Here is a 26432-nt window from a genome sequence, read left to right on the forward strand (position 1 = left end):
GGTACAATGACTAGGAATGCAGAATTCTAAGTCCTTTCAAGGTGCAGCTTTATTTTAATTATTTGTATGCAAAATCAGGAGGGAGTTTAGTTACCTTGGGGGAAAAAAAAATGCTTTAGCTTCTGAGGAGACTGGCTTTCTCCCTGGGGAGCCCAGTTGAATTGACACACTGTGGTCTACACTGACAGCTGCTGCTGGCTCCTGAGCATCATAAAGGAAAGAATCACGGCTCTTTATCCTTATTGTATCCAGTTCCCAGCACAGCGACTGGTACAAAGAAGGAGCTCAGTAAATAACAGTGAAAATGAGGGAAATAAAGCAATACCTTTCTGACCCCATTTTTTGAGTTCATTTCAACATCTCCACCAGGAGAGAAAAACCAAGAACTCCCTGAGAAAAATACGAGTTTTAAAAGGCTTTTTAATAGAATTAGGACTCTTATCCAAGGGGCATTCCTTCTTTCCATCTTTTCTAAAGCTATATTCAAACTCTTCAGCATCTGGATTTAATCAGTAAAAATCTAATTAGAAGTGCAGGCTACTGACAACAAGCTGACTGTAACTGAGTAAACAGATATCAAAGATTTCAAGCCAAAAAAAAAAAGCCCTTTATTTTCTAACAGTATTCTAAGCTTTTTTTCTATTTTCAAATATGGGGAAAAAAACACAAAGACTGCTAAGTAAAATCTAGGTGAAATACAACTGAGGTGGAAAAATACTCACTTGGATTTTTTGGTATTTTTTGATTAATCATTAAAAATAAATCATCCCTATTAATCGCTTGAGTTTCTTTATACAAATCTAGATCACAGTCCAATAAAAATTTAAAGTGGCATAAAATCAAATCAATTTAATTAGGTATTTCTTTCATTTTATTCCTAAACCTTTTCTTTTCATTCTCCAGCTAAGCAAAAACATTAACATTCTTAGTAAACATGTTTTCAAACGAGCTTTGAGAAGCAGAAATAAATTGTAGCAACTAATGCTTTTGAAGACCAATGATTTTTCATTCCAACTGAACCACATTAACCTGTTGGAAAACTTCTCTATTGAATGACCATACTGTTTTTTTTTTTCCTCCCCTGACTTCCTCTCTAAAATATATCTTGTTAAGTTAAACTAATTTTTACGCCTTCAAAACCATTGTTCCTTTTTCAAAAAGTCTTCCAGAGTTGATTCTTTCTTATTTCTCTCAATATTCTAGGCTGCGATCTGTGCACTGATACCTGCCATCTGGTTTCGTAAGTAAGGGTTCCAACGGAACAGCCCTGTCCATTCATTTATGCATTGTCCTTGGCTTCTTTTGTGCTATGATCACAGTTGAATAGTTGTAATAGAGACCATTTGGCTCACGAAAGCTAACATCTTTACTACCTGGTTCTTTATAGCAAAAGTTTGCTTTAGGCTAGACACACACAGTGTTCTATTTCTCAGCTTTTTGTTCCGTAAACATCTTGTTCGTTGGTTTCATCTGTAGATGCTTTCCCCAAGTATAGTAAGGCCGGAATTGTCCTTTTCATCAAAAATGAAAAAGCCAGGTTAACCGGACATAAGACTTTTTACTTCGACGTGTTCCAGGAAGTGTTCCTTCACGCCAACGCTACTGCCGTGGCGTGGGAGGCATGGGAGACCGCATCGGCGGCCCTAATCTATCAGCCCTCCTTGGGGCCAAGCCCTTCGCCATGTAGCTTTGCGGTGCCCTCCCACGTTGAGACTGGGCTTGACCATGTGATCTGCTCTGGCCTGACGACAAGGAGGAAGGGACAGCGCGGCAGCCCTGAGCTTCGGCCTGGAGTGATCACACATGTTTCTCCTTGGTCTCTTGTCCTTCTGCTTCACCGTGAAGAAAGAAAACGCGGCTGAGACACCCTGATGGTGCCCATGTGGGGAGCAGAGCTATCCCCGCACACGAGTAAGCTCATCAGACTGCCCATCAATTCAGCCCAAAGCAGCTGACCTCCAGAAAACTCTGCAGACTCTTGAAAAATGGTGGTTGTTGTTTTAAGCTTCTGAATTTTGGAATGGTTTATGAAGCAGCGATAACTAATAGATGCAAGAGTACCTCATCTTAAAACACTGCTAATACATTTTCTTGGAATCTTAAAGGGGAAAATCAAAAGTTGTCATAGTTTTTTAGTGACCTGGTGTTTATGGGACTATACTCTTAAAGGTAATGTACATAAATATCTCTTGTTAGCCAAATATCAGAAGAAATGAAATAATCAGTAAGAATTTAGTGAGTACCCACCATGCGCTCATTACTAAGATCTCTGAAAGATATAAATATCGTAGTTTCTAATAGCAATGAACTTAAAACTTTGTTGTAGGAGATGAAATAAGATGTGAGATCATTAGAGTATAAGACGGTAACTGAGTGCCAAAATCTACAGAAACTTTGAGCTTTTGGTTAAACACGGTGCTGTGAACATGTTTATCTCTGTGCCTTCACGAACCCCCAAAGAGAGCACGAGATGTCAACAATTTTGGAAGTTAGAAAGTGAATGAATGCTATAAGCGAAGAGGGAGGGAAAAGCTTAACTTTAACCTGGAGGGGGCATGCCAATGTGTGGCGAGAGCGGAAAAGCTGCCCAAGACTACACGGCTAGCAGGTATCAACGCCGAGATGCGAACCAACGGTGTCTGTCTCTAGGGCTCAAGAGCTTAACATTGTGCCCAGAAGAAATATGCTATTTCCACTCCTCACCCTGCGCAGGTGCGTACTGATTTCTCCAGTTGGTTAGTTGCCCAGCACATCTTTGGCACACTCACGCCAGTGGTCCTTCCAAGATCATGGAGTCTGATGCTAGAGATTAATTCTGAACTGTACCTAGCTCAGTGCCTGCCACCTGCTGAAAGATGCTTAGTAAACTAATGATAACAAACAGAATGTTAATGAGCTGCTCCAATGCCAAGTCCGGGAGGGCTCTATGACGCATCAGCACACCTTCCCTGATGAAGCTACCAATTAGAGACAGACTATTACAGTGAGGATGCCTTTAAAGTACAAAAGATAAATAAATGAAGACACGGGTGAGGCCAAGAGCCTCTAAAGCAAAATGGCTAATTAAATTCACGAACCTGTATGTACGCTTGAGTGTTCACATAGCCAGAAACACCTTATATGTGAAAAACAGGGAGAAAAGACCATTGAAACCATTTAAAAGTCATCAGTGGAGATGTGCTTCTCACGAAATAATACCACTCCACTTACTTGACAACTTTTCCAAGAGCACTTGTGTACCCCACTTCACCTCTAAACCGCTTCGATGCGCACGCCAGCATGAGCTATGCTTTCCATCCCACTGTAAAGGACAGTGACGCCAGGCCTGGGAGTGCCTGTGCCCTTGGGATCCTCAAGGCACCCTGCTGTGGTCGCAACCCAGGGAAGCCTGTGAACATCGCAGGGGAGGGGAGGCTCGCCCTGACCCTGGCAATATTGTGCTCTAATCAACCCACCCCCCGGTCACCGACCTTGGTAGAGCTCAATTGCAGTGGCAGCTGGGACGGCCTGTTAAAGCGGAAAACCTGTCCAACATTCCATTCTCTCAGACGAAACCCAAAAGGAGTGCTAATCGGAATGTTGCATTTCTTTTCTTTTCTTTTTTCCCTTTTGGAAATGAATGGCCTTTAGAGATAAGTCGTGCTAAATTCCGATATTCTTTAATACCCTAACTATCACTCCAACCTTTAAAGTACACTAATGATGGAGAAGTACATGTCAGCAGTTAGATTTTAATATAAAATAAAAGGCTGGGCATCTCACACTCCTAAATTACTACTAATTACACGCCGATGCTAGCTCTAAGCATATCCATTAGAGCAGAAGGTAGTAAAACACTATATCAACGTCTTACATCGACAGCCCTCTACTTAGCGAATGCCTTCGAGGTGGCCGGAGAGAAAGGACGGGAGGATGTGCTCTCACTACAGAGGGATGATGAGCAGTGGGAGCGTCCATGCTTTAAAGCGCCAAGGACCCAGCTATGCGAAGAAGAGACACAGTTTCAGCATCAGCAAACTGATTCATTATACATCCCTTTCGAAATATCCTTCTAGGTTTCTTTTTTTATTTTTCAAAGGCAATTAAAATATCTTGTCGATATTCCCTATGAAGAGTACTTTTAAAAACAATGCAGAGTAAATACCTTATGTTTCAAACATAAGGTGGGCCTGTTTTGAAATCTCAGAGTAATTTGCCAACTTCTAATGGAATTATGACTGAGATTCAAGTCAACCACTGAGCGTTTCAGGGATGTACTGTCTGTAGGTTCCAGCTGGCAGTAAGTGGGAAGATTCCAGATACCTTAACAATACACCATAGAGTAGAAAAGGGGAGAGTAGTAAAAAAAAAAAAAAAAAAAAAGGAGAAAAGAAATGAAATGTCTTGTCTTTCCGCTTTGACCACTAAAAAAATATAATCAGATAAATGACTTACTCTGTTTACTTACAATCTCTCTGTCATGTGAGATTTTCCTGAACCTACTCTATCTATCTTTTCTGGAAATCAAAACTCAAGTCCACCTTTTCTTACAGTGTAAGGAGAAGAAGATTTCAAATTTATTCAAATAGAGACACACAGACATGTTTGGATATTCTAATTTTATCTCTAAGACCTCTTTCAGTTAGGAAAAACTCTTAAATCATTGTTTCCAACTCTAAATATCAGTAATACGTTAATACTAATTAATATGCACAGTGTTTTCATTACAATTCCGATTCTATCTTCCACGAGAGCCCAGAAAGTGTTCAAGAATCTAGAGGCCTTTTGTAAACATCAGGGGACATTACGCTTTAGAAAGGACCGGAGAGGAAGAAGTCGGGGCAGAGTTTCTGGCTTACCGCCCACAAGGGGCCACTGCCAGCTTTAAATTTTATTATTCTGATGTTTGTCAACTTTTGTCTTCCCAATAAATGACTGAGGCAGATCAATAAATATACAACCATACTTCCAGATTTTTCAGTCAGCATTGTTTTTCAAAATAATGTTCACTTACAGGAGAAAATTTTTATGGCACAAGAAGTCACCATGAATTATTCATCAGTCACAGAGTGTGCCAACCGCCAGTTCCTTTGTACCTCTCAGCAAGTGTGTACTTGTGAAGTGCAGCATACCTAGCCTCCCAGTTCTACCTGTCCTGGGTGGGAAAGTAAACCCGAGCTCGCTGCAGGCCTTGCTAAACCGGGAAGAGCAGGCCCCTCGGAAGCGAAGGCAGGAGGGTGCAAAGCGTATCTGCTTACGTGAAATTACCCACTAGTTTACTTTCCAGAAACCAAAATAAGTTCTGACCTCTTATCTTACGGGGTCTAGTATCAAAAGATACAGCACGAACGGACACAGTCTGCTGGTTTCAGTGGGGCGGCCGGCAAGACTGTACTGGGCTGCCTCTGAGGCTGTGGCATTGGCTGGCGGTCCCCGGGGGAATCTGAGCAGGATGTGCTGGGCCACACCTGCAGCCAGCCTCACCAGGGAGCAGACTTTCCCAGCAAATAGAACTGTGTGCGTTTGTGTGTGTGTGGGGGGGAGGGGGGGAGTCTAGGGACAGCATCCAAATTCAAACAAAGCACCCAGCATGCCCCACCCATGAAGACAAACACTGCATCACAAGGAGGACGAAAGAATTTGTCTCAAAGCTATGTTAACACAGGTACTGTCGTGAAAACGGGGGATGAAGGTAAAAGAGCACGTGGGCAGACAATCACAGGTGTCCCCCACAGTCACTGACTCCTTTCAAAGTGCTCCAACGAAAAAATAAAATAAATTGCTCCGACAGACCGATCTATCTAAACTTAATTTAATTTAGCTCTACTCCTGCTAAAACAGTCACGTCTATTTTAAAAATCTCATTATATTAATGGTATTGGCACATACATTGATATATAAGATATTCATTTTAGACAAACATATTGTGCACATAAATAGTGTTAACATTATAATAAGCGTAAAACTATTTTAACCAACAGAAAAGTCCCCGTGTCTTTCTCCATCTTTAAAGACATGGCCTTTGTCCGACAGCGCATAGGCCAAGTTTACAAAATGGACGGTCAAACCTTGGTTGTCTTCGATGACATGATGAGGGTCCATGAGCTCAGTCAGCTCCCAGGTCACTGACATTCACGAAACTCTGAGACGTCAGAGTTGCTTCACTAGGAGGCTGGCACACGGCGGGACCACGGCCACGGCAGGAAAGGCTTGGGCCCTGGGCTTCCTCCCAGAGTCTGTGGGCTGAGCTGGACTCTGGAGAGAGGGGTGTGCCACTCGGAGGGTGTGCCACAGCAGCTCAGGAAGAACGAGGAGTTTCCTGCACGATTCTAGATCCTTCCTCACGCACAGAACCCTCAAACCCTTCTTCTCGTCCCTTACTCTGTGCCCTACTGATTCTAAAGACCACTCTTAGGAACACATCAATTCACTCACAGCACACCTGTTGGGAAGCCACTGTTCAACACGCCCAGAATGTTCCTCGAGTTTTCCTCCACTCTGCACGATCCAGAATCCAGATTTTGGCCACTGTCATTTCACAATAACTCAAACACATGAGATGAAGAAAGAGAAGGATCAATTTTCTCAAGTCTTCTGTCTCCTCTTTTTACTTAATGAATTGTCATCTCACCAGATGGGCTATTTATTACTCTTTTTAAATACTAGGATTTAACAGAAATACTATAACTTGGAGAGGCTCCTTTTCCTATCAGCCTGGTTATTCGTTCGGCGTGGCTTTGGATGTCATTCCCCTGACAAACTGCTGGCATGAGTCAAGTCATGGATTTTGAGCCCTTTTATATTAGGTACAGGCTGTCTGAAAACAATGACCTCATCCGGAAAGGCTCAGGAAAGAGGCATTTTTCCCTTTAGTTGGTAATGCCCTGATGCGGGGGGTAGGATTACCCGCCACCCACAGTCCAACTTTTCTCCCAGTTATTTTTGAACACCAGGGCTTTTGCAAATTGGAAACGTTATAAAGACACAGTTTAAATGGGAAAAGATGCTTAGGATGGATATTCCCAGCATCAGATACTTGTATTGGCTAAGAGAGAGAAGGAAATTGGCATAACTGTTTTAAGAGCGAAGGTAGATCATTTAATTCCTGCAGTAAAGACATAAGCCCCAAGCACCCATTCTGTGATACTAACCTAATATGAGGCCCACAGTCTCCCCCACTGAAAGGACTGTTTAAATATCTAAGTCTGATTAATCAAGTATTCTCAGCTTATTCTCTTCCTCTCTAGGTGGCTCTGGGGATAGCCAGACTCACAGGTCACCTATCCTCCCTTTCTCTAGTCCAGGCCACTGCCTGGAAGTTTCTGCCTCTGATAACATCCTCCTGACTTGGCCGAAGCGCCAGGCGCCAGACAAAGGATCACAACTGGAGCACTCACTGATAAAATGCTTGGCATCTGCGAAGCTGTCACATGTTCGCTGCTGCCAAAAGGCACGTTGCGTTTACTGAAGTCTTCTGATTACGCCTAATGCCTAGCATTCTCATGACAGCGAGTCCCTGTTTTAGCCCTCATGGTTCTTGTTAGTGTCTCGGGATTCTTACCATAAGGATGAAACAGAAGTCTTTTATAGGCGCTTTTTTTTTTTTTTTTTAAATTTCCATCATCAGCCTTCATTTCGAACGGAACAGACGCGACTTTTTCCTACTCCCTTGAAATCTCAGATTACGATTCATATTTGATTTTAAATGAAAGAGGGGAGAAGAAACCACACGTAGGGGTGTAGCTCTTTTCTGGGTCTAATACGGAAGGAATTCTCGTTTAAAAGCAACTTGCGTTAGTTCCTTGCCTTTTATGAGGCAGGATGGCCCGGAGAGAGGGGCGGTGGCATTCCAGTATTGAAAATGATTTTTTGAAGTTAGTCAATAAAGCAAGCTCCTGCCTAGTCACGGTCCTCCAAACTTGACTTCTGTTAGTTGAGACAGAGATAATGAAGTTGGCAGTATTAGAATCCAGAAACCAAAAGCTTAAGAACTGTTTGAAAGGTACTACTCTCTAATTAAATGACAAAGGTACGCATAACAATGTCATTTGAAAATCAGAGGTGCTGATGTGCGTTTTTCACCTTACATGATTCTGTCCTCTTAGGAACCTGGAGAAGTATCTACCAAACTACACACCTCAGAATTCTTCCCAGGAAAGCAACTGTCAGCAAAATTAGTAAATAAAAGATGCTTTAAATTGCATATCCACCTGTATTTGAGAAATGCTTGATTATATAGAGTTAAACAGGTTTCTTAACCATGGATTCCTCGGAGACATTAATATGCACGTGTGCCTCGTAACTCTTCAAGAGAAGAATAAGGTTAAGAGGCATTTTCTAAATTTATTCGACTGGCAAACCCCCAACCCCAGCACAAATGTTAACTTACTACGAAACAGGGTTTGGAAAACACCGCTCTCAAGAAAACAAGAGCAAAAAGGGATGTTAGAGACCATTTACTTCGTAGTGTCAAGAATGAGAGATCTTAAAGCCAGAGGAATTCAGGGAATTTCTAGTTAGGGTCTAGGTTCTTTTTGAACATGACCTTTTAAGAAATTTCGTTTTTTATCTTTTCCAATGGAATCATTTTTCTTATAAAATTCACTTTGCTTCAAGTTTCTGTCTCTTCTTAGTTTAAAGGCCACACGCAATTTTGCCTGGCAACATTCATTTCTGCTATTTGAATGCTCACCGTAGGCCACCATACCTGGCTCTCTTTGCAAGTAGGGTATGGTCCCAGTGATGTCATTACACCCCAGTAACATAGATAACCCGTGCTCTTAGGCAAACAGCACATCTTACCAGAGATCATGCTAAAGCACCTGTCCTGGGTCTGCTTTGCAATTACAGAATAAAAGACGAAGCCTCGCATGATGCAATTTATGGCAAGGCTGAGAGTGACAAATAGCAGATGCCCCTAACGAAACATGCTCAGGGCCCTCCTTGCCCTTTAAACTAAGCAGAAGAGGCAGAAACTTCAAGCCAATTGAATTCCCTAAGAAAAATGATTTCATTGGGAAAGATGAAAACTAAATTTCTTAAAAGGTCATATCCAATAAGGTAGAAGGACCTAGATCCTAACGAGAGAGGCATAGGAAAAAGGTTAAATTATGATGTGTCATGTTCCTTGAACTCGTGTTCCAGCGATATTCAATTATAATAAGAATTGGCCCCAACCCACACTCAGCTATGTGACTCCATCGGACAGATCGGTTTCAAGAACGAAAAGAACTTGCAATTCACCACACACTGAAACAGAAAGCACTCTTGATGGCCTTTATAGCACACAACTATCTCTGTATATTAGATCCGGAGTCTCCTTATGATTCTCAAATGGATCCTCTGTAATTATTTTTGTAACTGGAAATAAAATTTTATGGACTTTACTAAAATATCAGTGCCTACTACATATGGTCCTAATATACCTCACCTTCATAAAACTGTAAATCGAATGGCCTCATTTTTATTCATAACTCACATTTACCGAGGGTGTACTCTCTGTGGGCATTGAACAAAGATTCCCTCACTGATTTCTTACAGTCTTCTGAGACAGGTACCATTATCATCTTTATCTTAAAGATGAGATAAGTGAAGCAGACAGACATTTAAAAATTTGCCCAAGGTCATGCAACTAACGAGAGATACAGCTGGGCCGTGGGCACAAGCAGACTGAATCAGAGCCCATGCCCGGGATGCTAAAACTCCCTCAAGAATATTAAAACAGCTCACGGCAAACTATTAAATCAGCTGAGATCCCAACACTGTCTCTATGTCTTTGGAGTTTACCAGTAAACATGAGTTTAGCAGTCCAAAAATGTAGAGTATACCTAAAGGCCGCTAATGCTTTTTTGCAAACAGTCTAAACCCTGAAGACTGTATGAGGGAAGAAAGGTGTTAAATCACAATGATTTATGGTAGTCCGAATCTTTATATTTCCATATTAATTACCATTGGTCTCCCACAGCTATTGCAAACTATTCCACACATCGCTTCACCCCTAGGGAATGAGTAAGGATATTTATTGACTGCGCTGTACACAGAGGACGACATTTTATATGATTTTTTGTTGTTGTTGTTGGAGGGTAAGAAAACAGAATATATTCATAGAAGACACATACCTGCCCAATAAATGTTACTACAACAGTCCATCTCTCCTGCATCTTTCACTCAGTGTGCCAAACTGGTCCACCACCTTCTCTTTAGATGCTGCATTCAAAATTAGTGGGAAGAGAAAATAGGCCACATTTTTGTGAAACTGAGAATGCTACTTTGAATCTCTAACACTGATTCAAACTCTCCAGTTTAACTTGAGGACCTTTAAATTTAATTTAAGCTTCTGTATTACCCTGCCTACTTAACAATTTACTGACAGTGAAACATTCGCTCCTAGTCTCTAAGGAAAGCAACCATTTATTTGTGGCCTCATGCAAACTAATTATTCCAAAGGCTTTTTTTTTTTTTAATCTTAATGACCCCTCTTTGCCCACTTCCAACTTTCCTCTCTTCTAAGAAAAACGTTATTTACTCCAATGAAGGGAGTTAGGCTAGTTTGTAACTATACACATCACAACTTTATAAACCTAGGCAAAAATAAAAAAAAAACAAAGCAAAATCTTTCTACTCTCTTCCAAATTCAAGAAGGTAAGTCTAGTTTGAGGTACCTTTAAGGAAAGCAGAGGAAAACCCAACATGCGTTTAAACCTTTCAAAAGAAATCAGCACTTGCTGAATCTTTTTAGAGTTTCTGATAACCAACCCAAGGTCAAGGACGAAATTGCCTTCAGCAGTCAAATACCTCTTCTAGCAGCCTTCTGCCACCCCACGCCCTATTCCCTGAACACACAGTATAGAAGCGAGGGGGAGCCTTTAGGTCTAGTGCGGTCATTTCCAAGCCCACGTACAGGGTGATGAGGCCTCTCCGAGGCTGCTGAGGGATTAGGGGAGAAGGGTTGACTCTGGGCTCTACCCCACCTCCCGCTAGAGAAATTTCAGCTTATCTGCTTTGTTTTCTGGGCTTCCAGATGAGCCGTTCTTTTTTGAAGAGGAGCTTCCATAGCTAAAGACGGACATACACTTGGGAACTTCCCATCCTGTCCAATCCTTTCATTCCAGAAATGAAAAAGAAAGGCCAATGAAAGTGAGCTGTTCCAGGTCCAGGATGAGCGAGTGGCCAAGGCAGGGTTACTACCAGTCAGTGCACACACTCGTCCCACGCTGCCGCGTACTCAGTCCCTGAGGAACACGTCCCCCGTCCCGGCCGCCCACTGCAGCTGCGGCTCTCAGCAGCACCACCCACAAGCCTACAGCACAGGCTTGCAGGCGCAGGGTTGGTGGTGGTTTATTTTCTTCTTATTATTATTTTACGCATTTTAAAAGTACTAGACAGAGAGTCCCGGGGCAGAAAAGTAGCAAAAGCCCTGTTAATTTAAGACAAGAAAACGAAAAGTGTCTGATGTTTAATATAAGCCAATTGAAAACAATATTTGGTTGATAAAAATTGATTTTACCCTCAAAGGAAGGGATGTGGACATGCCATCTGCTTGCTGCAACCTTCACTCTTACAAGCTTCGCTCTTAAAGTTCTACCTAGCGAACCACAGCTGGGCGCACGGAATCGGTCCAGTCCCAAGTGTCACGCTAGGCACTCGTCACGGGGTACCTAGCCTCTGTAGCTAGTCAGGTTACATTCTGGATGAATGCCACCGTCACTGGCTCCTAGAAGGCGGGCTCTACATTTTAGAAAGCGTGATGAAACCAAAATGGAATTAACAAAAACTAGTAAATTAGATTGGACTGCCCCAGCTATCCCCAGGGACTCTGATTTCCAAAGTTTCCTTTAAATAAACTCCTAAAATGATCCCAGTTGCCATGCACTGGTTGAGGGACCTGAGCAAGTTATTATTATACCTACATGTGCCTCAGCTTTCTTACCTGTATCGTGGGGACAAATTACAGCATTTACCTCAGGGAGAGTTGTGAGAATTTAAGTAAAGGGTTCCTGGTACAGCGTAATCTCTCTATAAATCCTAGTTGTCATCATTGTTGCTATTCATCTTATTTAAACAAACAATCAAACAAAAACAGTATTTAACCACTATACAGAGAGGCCAGGCGGGAAAGATTCTGCCAATCGAAGGTGAAATATGAAAATGAAATGATTCTGAAGCTTAATGTAAATCAGTGGAAAATAATAATCAGTTGACAGAAGGAGAATTTACAAATGGATTGGCCCCTGCTCTGGGGCCTTGCCACTCAAAGCTGGACCTGGGGCAGCTGCTTTGCCATCACCTGGAAACTCGGCAGAAACGCAGAATCTTGGCCCACACTCCCATCTACCAATTAGAATCTGCGTTTTAACAAGATCTCCGGGAAATTTGTGTGCATATTAAAGTCGGAGGAAGGCTGGTATATGCTGCAGGTCAAAGGAATAGAACCTCATCGTATGGCTCCATCGCCATATATTATCCTAAATCCTAGACCCCTTTTCATTAGTCTTAACCTGCATCTTAAAGTAGATTTCTCCTTTTATGGGACAGAATCATACTTCGAGAGGGCATCCAAAGGAATGAAGTCACTTCTTGTTAGAAATGTCAGTGATTTAAAAATATTGTCATAGTGATCATCATCAATGGCTAACATTTAATTTAGTGAGCTCTTAAAATACACAAGGATTAATGCAAGGTGCTTTCCATAAGTTCTCATCAAAGACTCATGATACCCTGCGAGAAGGTATTACCATCCCCATTTTACAGATAAGGGGACTGGGGCCCAGAGAGGCTACATTGTTTTCTCGAGGCCAAGTTGAAAGGGGGAAAAAAGGCCTTGTTGAAGTCCATTCTCTTTCTACAAATTGATGTCTACAACATCAAAATCCTATCTCGGTGAGGTGGGGAGCAGTAATTATCTCCCTTTTTAGGTAAGGAAAATCAAGATACAGAGAGTGAATGAGCTATGTAGACTTGACAACCTGCGACTCAGGTCAGAACTAGGTCCACCAAGATCCCAATTTTTCAAATGAAAAAATTCTGCTCCTAGAAATGCTGATGATAATACAATGGCACTGAAGAAATAGGGGGGAAACATACAAAAGAAGGGTTTCCATTCATGAAGCTTTGCACAGCCAAACCAAGGGACTTCAAATTTCCATCTCTGAACTCAAGAGCTTATTGGGCAAACTGGAACCTCCAGATTTTTCTCGCCTTCACCTGTGGCAACTGGTGCTTATCAGCACATCTCAGCTAACATCCTACACAATATTATTCTTGCACACCTGTGAAATTCTCCTAATTACAATCTCTCTGATCTCCTTCATCGGACCTCTATCCAAGCTTGATATCAGTTAGTTCAGAACTCAGCTGGATTAGTCAAAACCTTTCCATGATGGCTCCAGTGTCATAAAGTCAAAGACACGGGTTTTAGAATCAAGTGATCAGGGCTACTTGCCCAGGCTCCAAGGAATAGCTTTCTTCTCTGCCCCTGAGGACGGCAGGGAAAAGAATACAGGATTTGTTGACTATAGATTCTGTATAAGTTCGACAGGGCGGCCACAACAAAATACCGCAGACCAGGTGGCTTCTGCAATGGAAATGTCTCTTCTCACAGTCCTGGAAGCTGAAAGTCCAGAATCGAGGTGTCGGCCGGTTTGGCTTCTGAGGCCTCTCTCCTTGGCTCGCAGATGGCCACCTTCTCCCTGTGTCCACATGTTGTCACCCCTGTGCGTGTACACGTGTCTCTCTCCTCCTGTGTCCGAATGTTCTCTTCTCATAATGACATCGATCATATTAGGTTCGGGCCCACCCTGATGACCTCGTTTTAACTTAATTACATCTTTAAAGGCCCTACCTCCAAATTTACTCATATTCTGAGGTACGAGGGGGTAGGGCTTCAACATACAAATTTTGGGAGGACATGATTCAGCTCATAGCGGATGCTGAATGGATCTTTTCATCATTATCGCTAAGTCCCAGGGCTGCGAGGAGGCCCCTCATCCAGTCTGGGTTTGATAAGAACAAGGATTCATCATACTCCGAACCTCTCAGACCCATGACTCAGAGTGTTCTGGAAGAGGAAGGAAGGGAATGGAGTTCCAGGTCAGACCTTTTCTTCTCTCATCTGTGGGATCAGAGGAGAACAATTCTCGGCCCCAGTGTACTTCAACACAGCTTAGCTTCTGCCCTGCCCCCGCTCATCACGAGTTTATGTAAGGTCACTCTGAGGTGGATTTTTTAAAAAAAATTCAAGTGGCACTTATAAAACAGTCTGAGTCAGAGATAGGAACAGTTACTAAAAAGTACAAACTGGAATGAAGAACTGGAATCTGGTGGCCCTCAAGGCCTCTCGTGCCCTGGAGTGAATGCTCCTGAGCCGTGAGGTGATGATGAGTCCTGGGGAGCTGGCGCTGGCTTCCCAGACAGCTGTCCTGTGCAGCAGGACAGCCAGGAGGAGCGAGCCAGCCCCGGCCAGCCCACTCAGCCCCGGGCGGCAGCACCGGCAAATGTCAAGGAGTAGGAGGCCGGCGAACCAGCACAGCTCCGACGTGTCAGGAGGTGCCGGCTTCGCACGGGGTGCGTGCAAACGGCTTCTCGTTAGGAAATCGACAGTATGCGTTCGTGGGCATCTCAACCAGGATACAACAGGGACGGAACAAGACTAAAGTCAGAGTGACATTCACGATTCAAAAGGAAGCCTCTACCCATTGTTTTATCTAATAAACCTCAAGAATTCAGACTGTGCTCATTTTCAGTTTTAGGAAGTCAGCTCTTTACATCGGCAATTTTTAAACTTGTTTCTCCAAACCTTTTTGTGTTAATTAAAAATTCTATAATCTTCCTTGGAGTTTTAAAATATTACTTTGGCATTTCATTTGGTATATAAGAAGTGCTTTAAAGGGAAAATTATTTTGGACCAATATATTATTAAATGTACTGATGATTATATTTTAGAGACCTCTTATGCGGGCAGAGCAACACAAATATAGAGGAAAATCACTCCGGCAAAGAAATAAAAGGAAAAACTAATCCCTCAAATAGAAATCTCCTTTTTAATTCCCCTGTTAATTCCTTAACACATATGAAGAATACTCAGAATCACTAGACATTTAAGGAAAACAAAGAGCACAAAAGGAGACCAAAATGAAAATGAAAACATATTACAGGGAAAAGACATAATTAAGTAAACAAAAAAAGACCCAGATAAAAATGCAAATTCAATTCATATCCTCTAAGGTATTTGAAAATACATTGCATCCATGAAATAAAAATGGGGAAACAGTAAAGAAGCAATCAGAGAAAGAGAGATTTGGGAAAATTAAAAACAATTATGAAAATAAAAAGAAATTTAATAAGTAGACTAAGAAGAAAATGTCAAGGAGATCACCAAGAAGGCAGAACAAAATAAAAAAAAAAGAGAGATAGAAAATATGAAAGAAGAATTTAGAGATAGTGAAGTTGGTAAGAATCTACTTAATAGGAGTCTCAGAAAGAAAACAGAGAAAGTAAGGGGAGAAAACAATAAAAGAAAATTCCTCAGCCCAGGTCTTCATAGCAAAAGGGCTGAATGGGACGAAGAGAAAGGACAAACAGCAAGACGTATCCCCCTTGAATTTCAGGCCTCTGAAGGTACGGAAAAGATCTCCAAAGACCAAATTAGAGAGCAAATCGGGTCACGAAAAAACGAAAAGGACTAAAGCTGCCATCAGACCTGGCAGCCACTGTGGATGTAGGAGGACGGTAAAGCAAAGCCTTTCAAGTTGTAAGGAAAACGGACCTTTGAATTTGTGTGTGTGTGTGTGTGTGTGTGTGTGTGTGTGTGTGTGTGTGTGTATCAGGTGGGCAAAATAAGATATTTTCAGAAATGCAAGGATTTCACTGACCTCCCAAGCACCCGTACTGAAAACAAATTACCTGAAGATTAACTCAGACGGAAGGAAAAATTAATCACCAAACATAAAGCTACAGATACGAAGGAAATACAGAATTTGTTTAAGAATAACAAATAAAGAATTAGTTTAAAAATGGAATGTGGGGAGGAGTGGGAATCCCACCGTGACGCTATTCAACAGATCCTGAAACCACTGAGCCCAAATCAGAGCACTGTCGGGGGGTTCCAAGAAAACATCTTCAAGAAAGGAGATTTCACTTAATTCAGTCAGTTAGTATAATTAAGAGGAATGCTATTAATATAGTCCTTTGCTTAGCCCTGCTCAAAGGAATTGGAATTAAAAGTTCTATATAAATTAAAAATCTGTATCTATAAAAAAAAAATCAAGGTCCAAATATGGAACAGAGTAAAAAAGTAACATAATTCTGGGCAAAAACAATATTTTTTTGGAGAAGGCCCTTTCGTGAAGATGCTTTGATAATGCTTGAATATTCTCTTAGAGCAAGACAGACTCAGTGCATAAAATACTAACTCCTCTTCAGGTCCAATCACACTACGCACTTCTGCAGTTAAGAATATTTACATAATTTTAATGTTATAAATGCTTTCTATCGGGTATCAAATCTAAAAACTAACCTATATTAAACGAGAAGAGCATTAAAATGAGAGGATTTAAAATATTTCAGACCTTGACAATGTAAAAGTAGGGTAGAGCTGAGAGCAGCCCAAAGTAATGACGGAAGAAGTGACGGGCGTATTGAATCAGTTTTACAGATGAGAAACCAGAGACTGAGACAGATGAAACGACTTCCCCGAAGGTCTCATTTGTGCCTACAGTGGCAGCACCACGGCCCCAGTACAAGCCATCTGTCAGGCCCGTGCTATATGCATACTGGCCTCAGAAACACATAAGCAGTTCAGGGGTTCAGGGTTTAGTCATCTTCGTTGCCTTGAGAAGACCCAGTCTGCACTTTATACACTCACTGCACACTCTAGAAATGGCTCTTGAGTTTGGTCTTAGTTTATAATATGTCCTGTGAGAACTGGATATTCAATTAAAACAGTTTATCAGTTTGCTCATTTGAACGGAGCTCAGTAGGTTCCCACTGTGGGTGGAGGGCATGGTCCATCACCACCCCCTACTGGAGAATTGGTGTCTCGCATGAAACTTCCTGCCTTCTTACTGGAATGAGGTTGACTCCTTTTTAGTCGCAGTACTCACTAAATCTTTATCCCTGGAGAAATCTGTGGATTCTCTTTGTAGAAACAGTATGCAAGGTGTACACTCACATAGCCAGGAATGCCCGAAAAACAAAATTAAATTTATGTTCTCATGAAACATGAACCACTTCTCATTAGTGTGGTTGGATCAGCTAGGACTGACTTTTGGATAATACAGATACTCTATGTCTGAGAGACCCAGAGCCCCTGTGCCTAAATCCAGGCTGCCACTGGATTCTACTTGGCATTTCTGTGGTTGAGCTTTTCCGGCTGCTCAGTGGTTCAAATAATGTCTGTATCTGTCTCTGCCTCTGTCTCTCTCTGATAACATATGTGCGGTACCTTGCAGTAACAAGAGCTTAACCCACATAAACTAAAAAGGTAACTATATAGTGCTTCACAGTAGAATATTTTCATAAGTAGGGATTATCTATAAATCAGCTTTGGCCAGCCACTAGACTGGAATTTAGGATGTGCACTGCACATTGGCAGAGATTGGCTAATGCTCAGTTTTAAGCTTCCCTTAAATTGGTTATAGCTCATTTATTTTTTTCATATCATTTTCGATAAAGTGATTTATAGGCAAAGCCTGCCTTTGGTTATTCTGAGGAGAAAAAAGACTTATTAAATGGACAGAGCAAATCATTCTCTCCATTTCTGAGTAACTGTGGGGTCCAATGTTTTTTTTTTTTCTGGCAAGCTTGGGAATGTGAAAGTACAATTTGTTACAGGCTATTTCTACAGAGAATCCACAGATTGTTTCCAAGGATAAAGATTTAGTGGATCACTGACTCCAAAAGGAGTCAAGGCCAACGTCAGTGAATTCTGATTCTCAAAGACAAACTCATGAATAGTTCATAAGCTGAAGTGGAAAAGCTGCTTTATAATTCCTTTCATGTATACCACTCTTAAGACTTTTTCAAAGCATTGAGTAGTTGTGCCAAAATTTCCAAGTTCACTGAAGTACCTTAAACAACATGATGAGCCAGTAAGAAATAAAAGTCTGCATTCTCCTTCATTAGCATCATGTCTAGTTCTCAAACTACACACGTGCAGAATCAGCTCAAAGAAAGAGCTGAAAAGTATCTGTTCCATGCCATGGCCTCCAGGAAGAAATGTACTTAATACACTACATCTTAGATAGAGGGATATTTGTGCTCATGCTCAAGACTTCTAGGCAAGAGCATAGGAATTTTTTAAATGCTAAAACAAAACAGCAGGCAGAATTCTGACTTGACTGGAATCGACCAGTCTGAGCTGTTTTTTAAAGCAGTTACTAAAATGTAATTTATTGACAAAGACTTAAGACTAGCATAGTAATCCAACAAGTATATTTGCTGGTCCTCATCCTATAGCCCAAAGTCAAATGAGGGCATCCATGAGGATTTCTGCATGCACAGTTTACTGGGGAGAAGGGCCACCAGTGGGCAGGGTGCAAATTAGGAGGGCGAGGAAAGACCTCAAAAAGAAGAAGCTGGAGGAAATACTCTGAAAAACAGTTTGCAGAGGTCGAACCTGATGAATAAAGATGAAGGAAAAGGGAATTAAAGATAGTTTGGGGATAAGCAAACACAGGACACCGACAGGAAGAAAATGTAAGAAGTCATTTCTTCCCCAAAAAATGTACTCAGACCCTGGATGAAAGAGGCTGTATAGTGTAATAGGCACAAAAACAAATTATCTCTCTGAAATTTAGTGCCACGCTAAAGCAGAAAAGGGTAAGAAAATAAAGCCAATGCATCTTCCAAAGAAAGCCATTTAAGATGTCATTTTAATGTATGCCAGTAACCTCGACACAAAAAAAATCATAACAAAAAGTTTAAAATTATATGAAATGTCTTATTTTATGTATAGAAGGGTATCTTGAAAAGACAGGGCTATGGGTAGTGGGAAGAAGAGGTAAATCGAATTGTTTGTTAATATATTTTATTGGCTTATTTCCCAAGACAAATAGCCAACAGGTCAGATTTACCCTAAAAACTCTAATACAAGGCAGTCACCACTCTTACTGTAAAGGACAGGATCTAAGTAAAAATCACCACGTCAAACTTAAATCTTGAAACCCGAATCTCCTTTTCGACGTCACCCCCAGAATCTGACAATCAGCGAGGATCTGTTGTGCGTCTGCTATGTACAAAATAATAATATATGATAGATAAGGAGATGGGAAAACGAACCACATACAGCGAGTACAGGGAAGTTCAAAGGGTTAGGAAGGCTTTGGGAGCTGAACCAGTTTAGATACAGGCCCTCCTTCTAAGGCAGACTTTATATTGTTTCTTTACAAGTCTCGTTCTATCATCCACGCTACATAAACCATGTTGTGTTAGCAACAGTAGTGCCAGCTCGCTCATCAACCAATTGGCAAAGTTTTGGGGGATCCCTTTAGCAATAACTGAATGCTAAGCTCTGAGTTAGTCTCACAAAGGTCCGCTGGCAATGATGATACCAAAGTTGTCCCCAAGAAACAAGTCAATGCCCATTCTAACATGGAAGCACAAACAACAGGAAATTAAAATCCCATTACCTAATTTTTTCCTGGAGGAGCGTACCCAGCCTGGCTTGTCGCCAAGGGAAGAGGGAACTGCTTCTCTCTCTAGAAACCAGTATGATGAAGCCTGAGGCTAAAGACACCCAACACGGCTGAATTATGACGGCAGCCATAGGGTTAGAGAAGATAACCCTGGAGGCAAAAATCCCTAAGGGCAGCGGACCTGCTCTGTTGTTTGACTTGTTACGGGCCCCAAGGGATTTCATTATCCTAACTCCCATTCACTATGAAGAGAGTGGCCTGCTACCCTGATTCATTATGTTTCAGAGTTTTGTTCAAGTTTAAAAAACAAAAAAACAAACAAAAAAAACAACTTTTTTTAAACCCTGCCCAATTCTGTGGAAAACCAAAACAGCCTCTCCCTTGACTTCCAGGAAGCCTGTAAGGCATCATTAATAATATACTTTTTGACATATTAGAGACCAGCGCTGTCAATAGAAATATAATGTGAGCTATATATGTCATTTAAATTTTCCAAGTAACGACATGAAAAAAAAACCACAGGTGAAATTAATTATAACAATTTTCTTATTTAACCCAATATGTCAAAAATGTCGACAAGTGCGCAATAGCCCCATGTGGCCAGCACGACTACCACAAGGGCAGCCGGAGGCCGCAAGACCCCAAAGTCCTCCAGTTCGGCTTTGGTTCTGTTCTAAATGACAAATTTACTAAATTTACTAAACTGTCAGTCCCACTGCCCTTGGCCTTCTGAATACTAGTCATTAGAAACTAATTACCAACAGAATTTTCTGCATTTTCCCTAAGCTACTTTGCTAATCGCCAGTTTGCGAAGCCTGTTATGGTAGCAGGTCTTTAACTGTTCACATGTGGAGGTGCAGACTAAGCATGTACAATCCAACCATCTTGGAGATGAGAAGCCTTATGAAAGCCTTCCTCAGCCACATGGAAAGGGAATCTGAAAAAGAAACCACCAGGAGAAGGATGGCAAGGGTGAAAGGCATGCTGAGCTCTCTAGATAAAGTGATGCAGCTCCTGCTACATTCTGAAACAAAATAACCTCACAGGCACCAGCCCAAGGCTGTCATGTGATAGCAAAGCAGCTCTACACACGGCAGTACCTCTTCACCTAAAACAACATCATCATCATCATCATCAACAACAACAAGAAAACAGCCGGTATTAACCTGAAGGTACTTCCTCTTAACTGTCAAGTTCTCTCTCCAGACTCTGCGCCACAAATATCTCCTTGCCAAGCCTGAGGAAAAGGTGAGGACTCCTCCTTTCATGGGATCCCTCAGACCAGAGGGAGCTGATAATTGGAGACAGTAGCAACACCCGTGAAAATCAATAGTGTATTTCTGGTGAAAAAAAGGTCAAGAGAAGGTGGAGGGGAAAAGTGGGGAGAATGCAAAGAAAGAATGAAAGAAAAGCAAATGAATTAAATAACTTAAAAAAGAGGTACTTATTCAATCCCCCTGCAACTGGGAAAGATAGAGAACAAAGGAAGGCAGAAAGAAAGGAAAGAAAAAGAAACTGAAGTAATAAAATCTACCTATCCTAAAAGTCAAGTCTAGGTAATAATAAAATATAGGGTCTGTTTCTTAATGCTTGAGTGAGGTAGCAGACAACCTTTCTAAAATAATTAACAGAAGTGGATTTCCATGAAGCTAATGATGGTTAAGCTTCAGGGATGCTCACTTGCAGGGCTCCCTTTCAAAGTCCTGGGAAGAGCCTTAATTTTTATTCACATGGTCATATGCTCATAAAATTGGCACACACTCAAAAGATATTTTAATCACGATCTTGTAAGACTTTTATCTTTCCATTTTGATGCCCACTCCCTCTCCGGTAGGTCAGTCTTGGGGTAGCACAGGGTATATTTTAAGAATCTGGCTAAGGAGAAGTTGATTCAGGCACACCTTTAGTTTGGGGTTCATGGAATATATTTATGGGGTTCCTGGCCACTTCTGTGTATAGTTAAGTTATTGCTGGCTGTTAATGCAAAATGTAAGAATGACATCCCAGGAATACTCCCACTGCTTACTATGCTGACTCACCTTGTGTCATGACATGAACAGGTGAGAACAGAGGTCATATGAAAAGAATGTGTCCCGTGGCATCTGGCATAAGAATTATAGGGGTACTAGAAGAAAAACAAGGTTTGAATTGCACAAAGGAGAAAGCTGGTCTATAGAAAAATCTTCCAGCCATCAGTCACGTAAAATCTAAAGCAGGAAATCCAGTCCTTGTTAACATCTGGACAAAACAGTTCTCTCCTGTCATAACTATACTTGATAATGAAACAGATATAATTATAAATGCACCATACATTTTTAAATGGGCACCATGTGAAATACAAATGAAATACAGAGTCCAGTATTTGTAGACCCCAAACTGTAGCACTGAGTACTACAAAAAAATAAATTTCAATAAACTATGCTAGAAGATGAAAGTATCTTTATTTTTCTATATAGAAAATAGTAAAAAATTATTGCCATATGAAGAGGCAATAATAGACTATGCCATCAAAAAAATGTAGTGGGAGAAGTATTACAAAGGTATGTCATATGTTTATTAATTAACTGCCTGTCATTCTTCTCTATTTTATGATATTTGGTAATTGTCACTTTAAAAATTTGACATTTCTTATGGCCCTTTTTTCTCTTCCTAAATACTCATTTTTATACCTAATTTTGTATTCATAATGTTTCATTCTTTTACCTACAGAGGGCCCCCCGAATTATATAAGCTTCAGGCTCTATAAAACCTGGATCTCCCCTAAATTAACTGTAATAACTACACATACCACCATTCCCACCATGTGTACACACATGCACACACACGCATTTACTTGGGCGAGAAGACCCGTCGTGTAACTAAAATCTGTGACTCTCTAAAGTAAATGGTTTCCCCAGGTCGAGGCTACGCACTGGACTTCCCATTCATTCATTTCACAAGTTCGACTTCCCAACAGATGCAGAGTTAGAGTGATTCAGTAGGGCTTTAGCAACTATTGGAATTGTATTAAAATGCAAGCTCGATAGAATACACACATTGGCTTTCCAGAAAGAAATGTGTGGGTCCACATTTGCACACTAAGCATTTGAGTTCCATTATCTCACTAGAAAACAAGAGGCTCTGGAATATTTGCCCATCCATCACTCGTTCCTTACATTTCCCAAGACATTCGGATGTGGCCCGCTCACAGGTGGATTATGAGTTCATATCTGTTCATACACAAGCTTGAAAAGGCCAATCCATAATTATGACAATATTCAGGGTACTCTTACTTCATTTTGGGGTCTCTAGTCTTTGTCTGGGACTCTACATTTTCACTTGTCACAGGAACGACAGTAACAAAAGCCATCTTATTTCTGGTTGTTACAAGCAAAGCAATGTACACTGCTATCCAGCCTCCTATTAGACATTTAGTTTCACTAGGGTTTTACATAATTTTCTTAGACTGATTGTCTTGTTCCCAGTCATCCCATTTCAACTCACCATGAGCCCTCCTGTTACTATATGATGGCTTTTATAGGAACTGGGTATGTCCTCTGTCTTTTGAGGTTCAATTTGCATGGTGACGGTGTTGAGACTGTTGAAGAATTGTAAAGTTTATGACAGAGCCACGTCTCACAGTCACAAATGCACCACTCTAGGACCAGCCATGGCCAGCTCACATGCTAGACTCGCATATCAGTCAGGGTCGTGGCAGGAAGCAGATGGAACATTCGAGCTGGATCATTTGAAAAGAGCTGAATAAAGGGGATATTTACAAAGGTGAGGTAAGGATATGTACACTGACAATAACCACAGCGGAGTGCTGTTTCTATCCCAGGCCTAAAGAAGTGAGGGGTAACATAGATGCTACGATCTTACCCCTCACTGCAATCGAAGTAGGTAGCGCAATGGAGAGGGCGCCCCGACAGGACCTGTGGCATTTAATGCGGGGACAGATAACCACTGGTGCCCCTCAGGCTGGACCCAACAAGAAGCAGAGGTCACGGGAGCCACCGATGCGGCCGTAGAGGTCAGTCTCCTGGAGCACAAAGCAGGACGAAGGGTGGAGGGAGTGGAGCTGGAGGCACAGGTAGAAGGTATTCGGCGCATCCTTCAGAACGCGAGAGGCAATGTTTTCATTACGAAGCGTACTAATGCTGTAAACAAAGGCGATGATAATGCCTTTGTAAGGCAGTTTAGAGGTACAAGATAGTTTTCAAACCAACGTAACAAATGTGTAAGATAGGAAATTGAAAAACAAAAAGATTGCAGTCTATTATGGGCTACACTCAGTCGGACTGACCACAAGGCTACTTTCTCTTTGCCATGCACCCTAAGGTCATGCTGGCTTTCTTGGTTTAGTTTTCTACGTTTCCGTCACCATGTGGTGACACACACGTACTAAGTGGATAAAACCTAAGTAGATGGCAGCCCCCTCTCTGACGCCATTACTCAGAATTTTCAGCGATATGTGGAATCGCCGGGTGCTGGTTGATCTCTGACATGGGAATATTTGAGGCTTTTAAGGACGTGGTTGAATCTGCTCAACAAAACTGTCAATGATTTTTTTTTATAGGTATTTCTTACTTATTATAAGTCAAGCCCTAAAGCAGTAGACTGCCTCCTTTCCCTCCAGGTCCATCTAGTAAATAAATACACATCTTCTCACTCAGTTATTTCCATGACATAGCTCGAAAGAACATTCTGATACTTGACTCGGGATCTGAAAGGAAGAGACGACTGAGTGGACATTAGCCCGGGAAGGAGGAAGCCAACTCCTACTGTGCTGGCCTCTTCCTGGGGGACATGTGTGAGCTGCCAGGGATGGCAGATGAACAAGCATGAGGTCTCTGCTGGAAAACTGGTCCAGGACAATTCCCTTCGGATGGAACGCCCAAGATCCCACTGAAATTCCTTTCTATTATAAAGAAACGAGGGAGCCACGTCCCCAAGGAACAGTGGTTTTTAAGTACACAATAATAAGATCTGGCAATAAACTACATGTCCGAGAGAAATAAACACTAAGTGCAAGGTGGAGGGAAAGAGAAAATGAAAAACAGATATCGTCAAGAAGCCATCCCTCAACGTTCTCATTACCCAGTGAAGGGAATTATAAGGCTCCTAACCCCACATTTCCTCCCCCTGGTACTTACTTAGAGAAAGTAGAGCCTTTTCATTTGTGTTAGTTTTTGTTTTTTTTGTTTTTGTTTTTAGTAACACTAAAGAACTTACAGGGAGTTATAACTTGCTTCCTGTTTCAATCAGCCAGCTTCATTCGACAAGACTGTTTCTCTTCAAAGGGTAGATTTTAAGAAAACTTCACTTCTTCCAGTAATAGAATAATAAAAACAGTGAGGAATTCACACACTTCTTTTTTAAATTCAAACAATAGTAATTGCTAATTATCACTATTGCAGAGAACAGTGTGTCTCCCTGCTGAAAAAAAAAAAACACACACACACACACACAATAGATCAAGTGACGGCTAACAGGGGCTCAAATGAGACACAAATGGGAAGCTGGCTTGGACCTACGCTGTGCTAACTTCATTCTGTACTAAGAACGTGCTGTATATACAGGGTCAGCACACCAATTTGGACTTGAAAATTCATCTCACAGAAATGCCTAGAGAGGAACATTCATCTATCTGTCTGTCTGTCTATCTATCTATCTATCTATCTCATAATCAGCCCTCACAAACATTTTACTTTCCAGAACATTCTTCCCAAAAGCGTATTCTCTGAAGTGGCCTTCCTATATTGTTTAGCGTGGGACTGAGTGCCTTCTCTTCCTGTTTATTAATTACAGGGTCGGACCTGGTTTTTGAATTAACTTCATTTAGATCGTGAAATCATCCATTTGGCACCTCAGACTTCACATCTCATTTTACAGATGAGACAACAACAGCTCACCGAGGCTACCTGACCTGCTGCGGATCAGACAGCTAACAAATTGAGCCCCGAATGAAAGCTTCTAGATATAGAGTCGAGGGCTTTTTCTGCTATAGCATTTTTGCGTCCTGAGCCAAACACAGACATACATTCACAGAGAGGCTATCAACAACCAGCATTGCAAGAAGTCGGCGGTCATGGCATCTTAGGTTGAAAGCTGCATTTGAAAAAAGGTTTGGGAACTCCAGAGGTTTGCTGTCCTTGTGAACGATGTTACCAAAGGTTCCCGAGTCGCAGCTGGATGCCTCAGCCATACCTTTCTCCACCCTCCCGCCCCAGTAGGCAGCTCCACGGAGAGCGGAGACACTCTCGCTCCTGGCTCGTTTGCCTAGGGATTACGCACTCGCTCAGAAGGGTTTGGTTTGTTTTGCTAGGCCTGCAAAGAAGTCAATAGTAGATTATTTTGTGTAATCTATTTACAGATTCAGAAAACTAAGGGGAAGCCTTAAGAAGGCAATTATCCACTCGCTAACAAATTGACCCCATGTTCTCATATATAGAAGAAGGATTGTAATGTAAGAAAAGACTTCTGATTTCTCTCTTCCTCCTCCTCTCCCTCCCTCTGTTCCCTCATTGTGCCGTAAAGGCAGAAATGCTTCCAGTGTTGACGTTTGAGCATTCTTAAAGAGAGAAAAAAAGGAAAAGAAAAGAAAAACACGAAAACAAAAGCTGAAACCACACTGAAAACTTCAATGCATTGAAAAGTTCACTGTGTTTAATATAATATTTTTCTTAATAAACTTACTTTCATGGAAACACAGACTTCCTTATTTGATGCAGGGCAAAAATGCAACAAGATTTCTTAGCCAGGCTGAGGGCCAAGGGAGTTGGAAGAGAGAGCTAGGAATGAAAATTCCGGTCATCCCAGCTGCTCTGCTCAGGGAGCACT

At 41.6% G+C, this 26432-nt stretch overlaps 1 protein-coding gene across 25 annotated transcripts in view; it reads right to left on the reverse strand.

Moving 5' to 3' along the window:
* ABLIM1 (actin binding LIM protein 1) overlaps positions 1-26432 on the reverse strand; it is a 288773-nt gene that overhangs the window by 183624 nt on the left and 78717 nt on the right. For 2 of the 25 annotated variants that reach the window (XM_036222116.1, XM_016146381.2), the window contains exon 1: positions 6048-12270. The exons of 3 other annotated variants lie outside the window; for them this stretch is intronic. In XM_036222116.1, coding sequence (XP_036078009.1) covers positions 6048-6111 — 64 coding nt within the window. In that variant the 5' untranslated portion in view covers positions 6112-12270. Of the gene's footprint in view, positions 1-6047; positions 12273-26432 lie in introns of those variants that run through there. 20 more of the 25 variants (XM_016146386.2, XM_016146387.2, XM_016146392.2 and 17 more) reach the window with 16 other exon arrangements.

This window comes from Rousettus aegyptiacus, unplaced genomic scaffold, assembly GCF_014176215.1.
Source record: "Rousettus aegyptiacus isolate mRouAeg1 unplaced genomic scaffold, mRouAeg1.p scaffold_m13_p_6, whole genome shotgun sequence".
Taxonomy (NCBI): Eukaryota; Metazoa; Chordata; class Mammalia; order Chiroptera; family Pteropodidae; genus Rousettus; species Rousettus aegyptiacus.